Here is a 13348-nt window from a genome sequence, read left to right as displayed (position 1 = left end):
ACAATAGATCACCCTGTATTTCAGTCAATGAATCAACATTGTAGATTTTCTATTGCAAAAATTGATAAAAGTAAATATATATATATATATATATATATATATATATATGTATATATATGTATATATATATATATATACATATATATATATATATATATATATATATAGTTTTTGCGAAAATGATTCTAAGGTAAATCAGTTAAAGGTAATAGAAAAAAGTTACACATTCAAAGGATTGTAGGTACTCGTCTGATAATGATTGGGTATAGGGAAAGAATTACAATTTACAAATGCCTAAATAGATATGCGTAGTTTCTTATTGCTATAACTAAAATATTTATACGAATATATATGAAAATGAATGTTTTTTATGTCCTTTATAGAGTCTTAAACTATGAATTGAATTAGTACGACCAACAGACTTTTCGACAGATGGCGCCACTGTCATTCCAATGAAGGTACACATTTTCAGTTATGTGTAAATTGTATGTCATGTTATTTTTTTAAACGCAGGCGAAGCCGAGGGCGCTACAAGTGTTTGAATATTTTATTAATACGTTAGTCAGTAATTAAAGTGATTGTATATCACGAAAACTGATTGTGACAATGATGTTACAAATTTAATGACGTAAATCTTCTAATTTTACAATCCAATATTTTCGACTTTTTATTTTTTCAATACGTATATTGTAAATTGCAAAAATAAGTAAGGTATTAGGGCTCATTCACACTGGTGTTTCGTTGTCGGGGCATCTGCAGTCATCGGTTATTATCATTAACAAAAAGGTTTAAGACGGGAATACTATTGTTAGTCCTGCTTGTGAATAGAAAATTAAAATAAAAACGGAAAATAAAAATTAAATGCTTTGGAACCCATAATTGTATTTGCAATCAAATGAAATTGACTATACTCCGGCTTCTAATGCAAGCATATAAAAATAGCCCCAAATTATTCCGTTTTTATCTTTCAATGTCGAAAATTATACTTGATAAAATTATTGTAAATATAATTTCTGTTATTAAACATGTAGCGGTTGTCGATGAACCGTGCTTGGACACGATAGTATGACGCTGCGTAGCACCGCGTAAACGCGGCGTTGTCGCGGCGCTTTCATTGCACATACGACCATCAAAAACATAAGCTGGAAAACCCATAATGTACAGTAGCTCGTAAACTACCAAACAGAAGCGTTTCACATTGATGGTATAAGGGTATTGTTGCACATACCTACTATCATCGAAACCATGAACTCTAAAAACGCTAGTGTGTAAATATGAAACAGAAGAATTTTATACTGATGTTATAAGGATGCTTTACCGCCAGATATGTGCGAGGTAGCGAAGCTATGGATGTGTGTCAAATCCATCAATATGGTTGCTTGATTATCATAGCTTAGCTTATCTCTGGTAACTAAATTATGCTTTATAACTGAATGTAGCTATGGTATTTTTCTAGCAATAATTTCTCCAATCGCTTAGCTGCGTCCCCGCGCATTGGAACGGTAACCTAAGGCAGTAAATTACGGAGTCATGGAATATAAATGACTGAGGCGTGACTAATCTACCGTTTAACGTTTGTCATGATTAATATGTATTAGTGCAATTATCTTGCACGTGTCGTAAGGACACATTATATTATTGCATGGAAAATAATGTTGTTAATAAAAAGTAAAATTAAATAATTTGACAAGTACGAGCTGTGGAACTCCTAAATGGAGGCTTCCGTACCATTAAATGATCTATTACGGTTCTGTGACAGACGGACAGACAGCGTAGTCTTAGTAATAGGGTTCCGTTTTTACTCTTTGGGTACGGAATCCTAATTAAGCTATTCCAAATAACTTGAAAATTTTCTCAATACTTAAGGATTATTAGTAAACTATAAATTTTAATTATTAGGATATTATAAAGTGTGGATCGAGCCGCTATAGGTATCATAGCTACGACCAATTTTAGGATTGACTTAAGATGATTTATGGGAAATACCTAGTATATCCCAATTATACTTATTGTCATATATATTATAATCTTTTTATACTAGTATAATATTTACACATGCTATTTATTTTTAAAGAAAAGAGAAAACACATTTCTAATTTATTTATTACTTAATTAATAATGTATTAATTATAACTTTCGAGAACATTAAATATGTAACCAAACAAATAGCTTGGGGCGGTCCTTCCCCAAATGTAGTCAATATGATTCATTATCATCCTTGGATTAATAACATACTCTATGACATTCGGCAGCTGTTTTCTTAAGGTATCCACATCGCCAAGCTGCGACAACTTGTCGTTCAGAGCGGCCAATAGAACAACTTTCGTTTTTACATTTCCCAATTCATAAAGAGGCGGCGTCGTAGAGTTGTATGCTGCTAGATTGCCGGATGGACCGTAATCGAATCGTGCAAACTGTGGTACCATCACCACTTGGGCGTAATGAATCACATTCTTTAGCGACGTCCACGTTGGAACGTGTAGGGTAACCGTTGGAAGAAAACTGGGCTCAAGCTCAGTACTGTCCCGTCCGAAAACTGTGAATAATATTTTATAGGCGTCTATGAAATATCCAAGTACCGGTATCCGCGCTACGAGCCTAAATAGTATCGTCAAAATGGAATTATCCCCTAATACGTTGGTCACTCCCAATGCTCGCAACAGCGGATACAGGCGGTTCAAGACGCGCAGCAGTGTTGGGACGGGCTCGAGAACATGCGCCCCGTAACACACCGGCGCGAGAGCTGTGGCCACGTTAATCTTGTCGTTGTATTGCGTCCTGGTCGACAGCAACACCCACATCAAGATGTTACCTTGAGAATGACCGAACATATTCAATTTCGGAGCACCAGTTTTGGTCAGGATGTAATCGATGGTCGCAGAAAGATCGTATAATCCGTGCTCGTTGAAACTAAAATTCCAATAGGCAGGGTCCACGTTACGATTCAAATATACGTGGCCCTGGGAATACCTGTTGCCTCTGACGTTTCCCAACCAAACGTCGTAGTTGTTATTGGCCAAATTGATCGACAACGACCTATTGCCTCGGATGATCCACGTATCAGAAGAGTCCAGTATACCGTGAAATAGAAGCACGGGGAGAGCCTTTCTGTTGCCGTATAAACGAAATAAAGTAAGGATGTAACCGTCTTCAGTGGTGACCTGGTGTGTTTCAGCGGGATGACCGTACATAGAGGCCATTTCCACGAACGACGGCGGATTTAGAATTGACAGAGGATTATTGAAGTTTGCTAGCGATGATAAAATATTAAATCCCAAATCATAGAGCGGCACCTGGGCATGTACTTGTCCAAGTCGCAAAATAAGTGTAATTGCAATAAGTGTATGTGGTACTTTCATATTTCACGGTATTTTTAACAAAATTCAGACACTTGTTTTCAGTTCCTGGTTATGGTTGAATTAAAGACGAGTAGTTCTATTTTTGGTTATGTTATGTTATGTTAAGTCCAGCTGCTCACTATTTACTGCCTTTTTATATCCTTCATTCTGCTGTTATTGCTGTGTTGAATTTTTTTGTTAATATTCGTAGTACTAATGTTCGATACCACTAATATTCGGCAATAGTCTTAGAACTATCCATAACCATGTAATATTCATATAATTATACGTACGGTCGCAACACGAATAATTTTAAAATACTTGATCTGAAAAAAATATGTATTTTTTTCCTTCAGTCTTTGGTAGTATTATTAATCCTACATAACCTTTGAAAGCAAGAACGAAAACAAGTTATTTAAGATTCATCAAATATTTTGGGTTCGTTTGCGTAGAAATGATTTCTAAAATTTTAAGCATATCTGCATATCTCGGAAAGCATATCACTTATAACATTATTGATTTTACTAAATACTATTTGATTTTTATTATGATTGTGATTTTTTGGTACTTCCATTTAAAAAAAAAGAGGAAAAATATGCTTGGTCGTAATCCTAATAATTAAAATTAATTTGTGATAAACTTACCCATAGGTTTGTGGTGTTCTTAGAAAACTATTTATTTTCTTTTTAAATAATGAATCCGATATGATTTCAGAATCGTAGAGCGACCAGGGATGAAAAATGTAGTATTTTATAATATATCTTTGAAATTACTCGTAAGTACGTTTCCATCAAAGTTCACGACGTACCGTACGTATGAGACAGTACCACATATTATGTATATTAATTGCTTTGAATTAAGTAGGGAAAATAAGAAAATTGTAGCATAGAATGCTCCAAGTCAATTTGTTTTATCTTTATTTTTAAAGATATGATAAATAATTTATGCACGTCTTAACTTCGCTCAGGATAACTTAAATACATTTATTAAGTAGAAATGTTTTAAAATAAAATTTTAGGTAAAGTGTCTGTGGATATATTTTTAATAAAGTTAAGCGACGTTGCACACCATATAAGTAAGTAAGCAAGTAAGTAACCAGTGTCCGCCAATTTTTTTGGTAACTGCTCGGCATGGGTCTCACTAACTCCAAGAGGCTTGGAATCTCTCCCACATTGTATTTTTCTTCTTCTACAATATTATTATTTTTATACTTAACCCTAATAACAAGCAGACGGGTAACCTGATAGAAAGTAGTCAACGTCACGAACCTTATCCTTCGAGTGATGTGGTGGAAGAAGGGATATGTAGGTACCAGGTCAAATATTCCTCGGAATATTTGTCAATTATAAGAAAAAATAAATTCAGAGTTTATTCATTGCGTTGATAATAAATATAAGATGATATACGAATGTATGATGCTTTGTATATTTACGCTAATTAGGTAAATTTGAAAAAAAAATACAAGAAAGAAATAAACAATGCAAACAAATTTAATTGTAATTTTCAAGCACGTCAAATATGTAATTATATAAATATATGTAGGCGGTTCTACCCCAGATATAGTCAATATGATTCATCACCACACGCGGATTAATAATGTATTGTACAACATTTGGCAGCTGTCTTCTTAAATTGTCCACGTCTACAAGCTGTGACAACTTGTCGTTTCTAGCGGCCATTAGCACTATTTTCGTTCTTATATTTCCCAATTCATAAATGGGTGGCGTCGAAGTATTATATGCGGCAAGATTGCCGGCCGCACCATAATCGAATCGGGCAAACTGTGGACCTATAACAATTTGGCTGACATGCATAAAATTTTTCGTTGACGTCCACGTCGGAGTGTGTAGGGTAACGGTTGGAAGAAAACTGGGCTCAAGCTCTGTACTGTCCACTCCGAATATCGCGAATAGTATTTTATACCCGTCTATCAAGTAACCGAAAAACGGTATTCGCGCTACGAGCCTATACAAAATAGTCAAAAATGAGTCATCCCCTAACAAGTTGGTCACTCCTAATGCTTGTAATAGGGGATACAATCGCACCACAAGTCGTGCTAATGTTCCAATAGGCGGGGGAGAATGATACATGTAACACACCGGCGCGAGAGCTGTAGCCACGTTGATCTTGTCGTTGTACTGCGTCCTGGTCGACAGCAACACCCACATCAAGATGTTACCTTGAGAATGACCGAACATGTTCAATTTCGGAGCACCAGTTTTGTTCAGGATGTAGTCGATGGTCGCAGGAAGATCGTATAATCCGTGCTCGTCGTAGCTAAAATTCCAATAGGCAGGATCCAATTTAGGGTTCAAATACACGTGGCGCTGGGAATACCTGTTACCTCTGACGTTTCCCAACCAAACATCGTAGTTGTTATTGGCCAAAGTGATCGACAACGACGTGTTCCCTCGGGTGATCCACGTATCGGAAGAGTCCAGAATACCGTGAAACAGGAGCACGGGGAGGGCGCCTCTGTTGCCGTATAAACGAAACAAAGTAAGGATGTAACCGTCTTCAGTGGTGACCTGGTGTGTTTCAGCGGGATGACCGTACATAGAGGCCATTTCCACGAACGACGGCGGATTTAGAATTGACAGAGGATTAATGAAGTTTGCTAGCGATGATAAAATATTGGAGCTGAAATCGTAGAATGGCATTTGAGCGTAAACTTGTCGAAATGGGAAAGTAAATGCTAAGATCGCAGGAAGGCTATAAAGTCCTTTCATTGTTGACGGTGATAAGGCAATGGCAAATACATGAACTTTGAATATCCCTATCTATAGTAATTGATAATATTTGATAGATAAAGTTCTTTAAACGATATTTATTGCTTTAATAGCCCAAAGAGATGAATTGTGAAAACCGTCCGTTCTAGATCAATTGAGTAATAAAATGTTATTCAAAACTCTGTAAATGCAGTTACGCCCTGCACTTTGCAATTCTTAATTCTTACTGCTTTTTCCGATACTTAATTGAACGTATATAACTAAGTAAAGTTTATTTGTATGATAATATGTGCCGTTTTCAATTTCGATCAGGACAATTAATAAACATTTTAATTAAACATAGTGTATATAAATTACTTCCTAGAATTCGATTCTTGTTAGCCTATCCGATGGTGGAATAATATAGGGTGCATCAAAATCGGCTTCGTAACTCCTTTCAGCATTCTTTGCTATTTTTTATAGTTTTGCGTTTGGCTCTGAAGACCCACTGGAAAAATTTACCTTGTATATTGTGATTAGTGATTTTATGAATATTTTTTTTATTACAGCTATTTATTTAAGATAATTGAATAAATATCGAAGTGGTAGCGACGCATATGTGTTCAACCTTTAGAAGGAAGCTAATATAATCAGGGCTTGAGTACATGGGCGGCAGTAGCAAATTATTATGAGGAAGACTGCATGCTCGTTCGCTATTTCAATATAATAAAAAATCGTGAATTATTAAATACTGTTTGCTTAGATATCAACCCTATTGGATTCTATGGATCATCTTATTTGATTTTACAAAAATGTTCAAACTTATAAATACTAGTTTTGACTATACTGTTGTCTATGTAAATGGAACAAACAAGTATTTATATTAATCTAATCTACATTAAATTACGTGTGAAGGTTTAGAAGACGTTAACGTAAAGAAATAAAACACAATTACTATCAATGTTATATTTTAGATTTTTATTCTTCCCTGGCTGTACCTTTTTTGTATTTGTCAATACTAAGCTAATTATTACCGTATTTGTTCAGACTATCAAATATGTCAGGGTATATATAATTTTGCATGGTTTTTCCGAGCACGTAGTCGAAGTGGTTGCATTGTGAACGTGGAACTACTCTATAAGAAACTACATTTGGCAGTTGTTTCCTTAAAATCGCTACATCTTCTAACTTCGATAGATAGTCGTTTCCTGAGACCATAAGTACGACTTTCATCGTCACCTTGCCCAAGTCATAATCTGGAGGTGTACTCGAATTATAAGCCACTTGATTGCCAATCTCCCCGTTATCGTAAGGTGCGAATTTCTTTCTGCGACTCACCTGCGCTAAATGATACAGATTCTTCAAAGAAGTCTGCGTGGGGTAGTGCCTGATGAAGATACGGAGGAAGCATGGCTCTAATTCTGGAGGGTCGAAACCAAATACAGGAAATATGATACCAAAAACGCACGTAGTGTAACCAACAACCGGTACGGGACAAATGAATCTTAAACCTTGTATAATTAAAGAATTTTCAGGGAACACTTCGTAGACTTCTAAAGCGTTTCCTATGACGTATATAAGAGGCGAGATCTGTATCAACACGGAGAGCGGTGGAGGCAGGTGATGCAGATATGCTATCGGTGCCAATGAAATAAAAAGGTTTATCTTTTCGTTGTATTCGGGCCTTGTAGAGCACAGCACGTAAAAAAATGTGGTTCCTTGCGAGTGCCCAATTGCGTTCAGTTTTTTAGCGCCTGTTTCGTTTAAAACCAAATCGATAGTTGCCGATAGGTCATAATATCCGTGCTCGTCAAATGTAAAATTCCAGTAAGCGGCCGGGTTCGATTCCACGTCGATGGAGACATGGCCACGGGAGTATGGATTTCCTCGGATGTTGCCTAACCAGACGTCGTAGTCATCTTTCGCTAAAGTTATAGACAAGGAATTGTTGCCTCTTTCGATCCACGTATCACAAGTGTCCAACAAGCCGTGCATTAGTAAAATTGGAAATGTTTTCTTTTTGCCAGGGATCCGAAAAATTGTTAGTATGTATCCATCTTCTGTGGTCACCTCGTACTTTTGAGCTGGATGGCCGTATTTCTGTGCGAGCTCTGAGAACGATAATATCGCATCTTGCGGCACCAGTTCCAGACAGTTGTCGAAACTGGAGAGATTCGAGAAGTTCTGCAGGTTTAGAGCACTGGCATTCCCTAAATTAGCTACCGCGGGTGCCTTGTCGGTAACATTGGAGAGTAACGATAGGAATGTTCCTAGTGCTACAGCCATGTTGAATGAGCCAAATAAAAATATTGAATGCGTTTTTGATACTGTTAGTTAGGTAATATCATTATTATGTATCTATTATAGACAATTGTTTTGGTTTAGATAATGTTATTTTATTAATTAGCTATTAAGGTTAAAAGGTTTTCGTCTTACTACAAGAGTTCTTTAAAAAAGTTTACATAATTGTATGAAATCTACCAATTTGCATTTGGCCAGTGCCTAGTGGCCGATGGACTATGGCTTAAGCCTCTCTCATTCTGAGAGGAGACCATGCCCAGCACTGAGATAAATTGGTTCACGACACAGTGGTCCTACCACACCACTCCATCCGTCTCATTGAAATAATCGGAGTTCCAACAGATATACCTAAATAGATTAATTGATCATTCTATATTAATTATTGAATATTTTTTCAATAGATAGCAGTCAAAATTAAAACATAGAACTGGTTATTTAATTTCCTGCCGTCCATCATGAGCTCATCAACTATGTGTTATTATCAGTACTCTTTTCAAATAACAATTGATCATTCTATATTAATTATTGAATATTTTTTCAATAGATAGCAGTTAAAATTAAAACATAGAACTGGTTATTTAATTTCCTGCCGTCCATCATGAGCTCATCAACTATGTGTTATTATCAGTACTCTTTTCAAATAACACGTCTTTCTAAAACATTTTATGTACACGATTATTTTAAATAATTTATCAGCTACGGTACTTAATACGCAAATTTTAATTACTTTCTCATTCAAGAGATATAAGAAAAAATTACTGTTTCTAACTAGTTTATATAGAATTAGAATACTGTCGTTTCTGTAACGAAGTGCCTTATCGTATGTCTCACAGCGCTACTTGGCCGAGTAGAGTATCGTACATGGTAACTCGAAAGTAAGGTGACGCTGATGGCTTGACATCGAAATAATAGTATTACAAACCATTTTAGACACTAGGGAATTGGCTACTTGACACTTTTTGGGAAACTGTTTTAATGAATTCATATACGTATTATATATGCCTTTCATTGATCATTTTTTCGAAAAAGGGCTATTTATTAATAAAAAACATATTTTTATTACGGTAAACGGAACGTTACGCCAAAACAGGCGGTCAAGTGTCATTTCGTAGCGTGACGTCAACACATTGAAAATATAGAAATAAACTTCGACGTTACACATACTTCAGGTTTCGATGTGATCGACAGGTTTCGATGTAGTGACGTCACATGACATTTGAGGCAGCACTGTCGCCGTTTTGGGATTTAAAATCCACAGATAAAAAATCGAAAATTTCTTTTTAAAAATTAAAATACTTAGAACGTATTAAAAAATAAACGAAATACTGCATAATTTATGTTTACTTATAAGCTATCATATCCAACATATTTCATATTTTATTGTTATAACTGTCAAGTACCCAATTATTATTATAAAATAGTACATTACAATACGAGGATGAAAAATTTTTTTCTGACAAGTGTGAGTTTGCAGGCCGAGCCGCAGGCGAGGACTGCAATCACACGAGTCAGAAAAACATTTTTCGTCCGCGTGTTGTATAAAATTTTAAATTACGGGGTCGGACGCCGTGATATAAATAAATTTTATAGCACTCTGTGACCTAAACCCGCATTTTAGCCACGCATTTCTGTGTCCAAAGTAGCCGATTTTTACACCGTACGAATATTAATACACTATCCTCACAGTTGTAAAAAATAAACATAGCTATGAACGTTTCATACTTTTAAATGCCATTTAAATATTAAAAGTGAGTAATGAGTATTTTGTTTAAAGCTATAATTATTTTAATATTTTATTTTAGACGTATTTATAAATGTTTTTGCCATTGTGTACATACTAAGCAATAGCATCACTATAAGACTAACTATTGGGCTTTATCGTATTTTATTGTTTGTTTTGACTGTGTATTTTCGCTACACACCATAGTAAGAGATATTTAAATTAGGAATAATTATCAAAATTAGCTATAATACTACTCCAGTAGAATCTCGACTAAGCGACCTATTTGTTGTCGTATTTGTGGCATTCGGATTATCGAAAATTTGGATAATTGAGTTTATGAAGAAAAGCTATTTAAACCGATTTAGGAAGGTGATGTTTTTCGACTATATGTTTGTTACGTATGTATTTTTCATTCTTTGGCAAACTCAAACGACTTCACTAATTTTGATACATGATGTGTCGTTGGATTCGTCTAAATTGTGGCGATAACATAGGTTATATTTTTAGCAATCGGGTTTTTGTTTTTTATACTAACTATTTTGTTGCAATTTGGCGACTTTCCGAAATTTAAATGCACATGTCACACAAAATGTGGCTGATCTGTAAGGGTTATTACAAAGTTACATGTTCACGTTTCTCAATCCGAATAATCGCGAATATTTATTACTGAGGTACGGATAACCGATTTTCTACTGTATCACTAGTATTAGTTATGTATTTATTTATTTAATCTTTATGAACCTTACAGAAATGTAAAGGCACAAAGGCGGACTTAGTGCTATATAGCATTCTCTGCCAGTCAACCTTCGGGTAGTGAGAAAGACAACGATGGCGGCATAAAGAAAATAATATATACAAATATATGCATATATATATATATATATATATATATATATATATATATATATATATATATATATATATATATATATATGTATATATATATATACACATACATACATACATATATACTACAATAAATATTTATTATATAAATACATACAGATAATATATCCGTAAATAAAGAAAAATAATAGATACTATTTTTGATTCGTCATACGTCTAGATTTAAAAAATATGCACGAAGTTTCTTCTTGTAGACTGATTTGCTGAGTGGTTTTCTAAGATCTTCAGGGAGCGCATTCCAAAATCCAGCGGCCTGAACAGCAAACGAATAGGACATGAAACCAGAATGTTTACGGCGTTTAGCACCCTCGCTGCGCTCGGGCGCTAACTTCGCGCCGTGCAAAAATAGGCTACTTTGGCCACGCGTATCGTAATGTACTATAATAAAATAGCCGATTATTTTAACACAATTTAAACGATTTCAACATACTTCATATGTAATAATCTATCGAGTTTACATGAAAATCCATCATCCATTAAATAGTAGATGTTTATGACACATTTTACAAACAGACATAAAAGATAAATTTCTATTTCTATTCATGGTCTTGTCCCCTGTTACATAGGGTATCCTAGTAAGTGGATATTGAAGTATTACTATCAATATGTTTACCCAAACAATATAACATACTTTTCCGAGGCATTTTAGCTTAGTCCTCAGGAGTAGCGGCGTACCTGTGGCCGACCTTACATAGGAAACTAATCTTATCTGGAGTTGATTACAGATGTCCATGGGCGCAGTAGCCACTTACCATCAGATGGACTGCATGCTTGTCTACTACTCCTATATAAAAAAAAGATGACAGGTGTCAAGGAACACCCGGATGGAACGAAGTTCCTTTCGATTAATTAGTGAAGGAATTGTAATACATTTTTATATGAATAAACCTGTACACACTGTTCAATGCGAAATAGAAAGACGGAATGACAATAACTGGCTTGCTTTCTATGAGAGAGAGAGAGAGAGACATACAGCACGCCGCACGGCTTTCAACTATGGCAGAAAGTGTCGTTACAACTTTTGGTCTTAATTTTCTCCGTCTAGCCCCCTTTCGCACTGCTTCGTACCAAAATATATGATCCATGTTTTTTATGTTCCAGGTCTGATAATCTACATAACGTACGGCGCGTGGCACAGCGCGGAGCGGCGGCGCACGCTGGACGGCGTGCAGCTGGCCGAGCTGCACAACGACAGCCGCACCACCCTGCTGCAGCACAACACCCTGAGCCAACACGCGCTCGGCTGACCCGAGGCTGAGGACCACGCCCCCGGGGAACCCCCCCGGGACGTCGTCAGCCCCAGCAGCACTGTGGTGTCCTTTATATCCAGTATTTAGTGTAATTTAGTAATGTTGAAACGTCGTTACCCGCGGGCCATTAAATGAAGCGAATAGAACGTGTGGTGCTTATTGACGGATTTATCGACATTCATAACGTACAGGCGTACCATGGGAAATACAAACTGTCTAATGGGAAATTCTAATGTTCTCGACCTGTCCAATGGGACGAGGTTATCAATGTTTTAGTATGTTTGATGATCCCAATAGTTTAATTATAACAAACAAGTTTAGATAAAATGATGTTACAGAAAACATAGCCAAACTGGTACATCCTCCCAAACACAATTAAAGAAATGTCCAAAGAAAGTGAAATGAAATAAAATGAAATATATTTATTTTGTGTAGACCAACGGCGGCACTTACAAATTGTCAGTTACAATATTTTTTATTAAACTACTATCGGAACGCGACCTTATCTGAGAAGATCCAGTAAGAAACTCAATATCTCTTTTTTTAACAATAATTATTATTCTTTTTCTTTTTTTTAAAATGCCATTATTTGTAACATGTAATTGATAAAGCACTAGTACCAGTATCTCACTTTACGAAGCAAGTAAGATACGCTATACTTTAAAATAACTTAATTAACTAATATTTTTAGGCTAAAGGCCTTAGATAAATCACAAATCAAATCAAATCACACCTAGGGCATCACGCGAGTCGTCCCAGGCCTCATAAACATGTTTTAATAATTCAACCCCTGCATCTATAGTAGAGCGATTCCTTCTAAAACCAAATTAGTTGTCATTAAGTATTTTGTTTTTTTTTAAATACTTCAGTAATTTTTATACAAAACATTCTTCTTGGTATCGATATGCGGTTGTCGATAAATGACGCAACTAACGTGTCCCTTCCTAGCACTAGCGGGAGCAACGACTTTTTAACATTACTACAGGGTTAGTTGACATAGCTCATACCATTGATACGGCGCTTCTATATAATGATGGAAAAAATGGAATAATAAACGGTTCCATTAATAATAGTATTACTGATAATTATAGTACTAAAACGTTTTCAAATATATCTGTAGAC

At 35.6% G+C, this 13348-nt stretch overlaps 4 protein-coding genes across 5 annotated transcripts in view; 1 reads left to right on the top strand and 3 right to left on the bottom strand.

Moving 5' to 3' along the window:
- LOC140757222 (cationic amino acid transporter 2) overlaps positions 1-12418 on the top strand; it is a 39193-nt gene extending 26775 nt beyond the window's left edge. For both annotated transcript variants that reach the window (XM_073092757.1, XM_073092758.1), the window contains exon 14: positions 12078-12418. In XM_073092757.1, the coding sequence (XP_072948858.1) occupies positions 12078-12223 (146 nt within the window). In that variant the 3' untranslated portion in view covers positions 12224-12418. The remainder of the gene's footprint in view (positions 1-12077) is intronic.
- LOC140756958 (lipase 1-like) lies at positions 726-3200 on the bottom strand. The gene is made up of 2 exons (XM_073092500.1): positions 2236-3200; positions 726-753 (listed from the first exon to the last, which is right to left on the bottom strand). Exons 1-2 carry the CDS (start codon positions 3198-3200, stop codon positions 726-728), a joined length of 993 nt encoding a protein of 330 aa, XP_072948601.1.
- On the bottom strand, positions 4479-5905 carry LOC140757695 (lipase 1-like). The gene is made up of 2 exons (XM_073093603.1): positions 5384-5905; positions 4479-4526 (listed from the first exon to the last, which is right to left on the bottom strand). The coding sequence occupies exons 1-2, from the start codon at positions 5903-5905 to the stop codon at positions 4479-4481; spliced, it is 570 nt and encodes a 189-aa protein (XP_072949704.1).
- LOC140757221 (lipase member J-like) lies at positions 6985-9284 on the bottom strand. The gene has a single exon (XM_073092756.1). It carries the CDS (start codon positions 8330-8332, stop codon positions 7070-7072), a length of 1263 nt encoding a protein of 420 aa, XP_072948857.1. The 5' UTR covers positions 8333-9284; the 3' UTR covers positions 6985-7069.
- Positions 12419-13348: the final 930 nt, after the last annotated feature.

The sequence above is a fragment of the Epargyreus clarus genome, unplaced genomic scaffold (assembly GCF_041222505.1).
Source record: "Epargyreus clarus isolate Ecla_fem2 unplaced genomic scaffold, WU_Ecla_fem_2.2 ptg000004l, whole genome shotgun sequence".
Classification (NCBI taxonomy): domain Eukaryota; kingdom Metazoa; phylum Arthropoda; class Insecta; order Lepidoptera; family Hesperiidae; genus Epargyreus; species Epargyreus clarus.
Note: the sequence above shows the minus strand (reverse complement) of the source record. Positions and strands in the feature narration are given on the sequence as shown.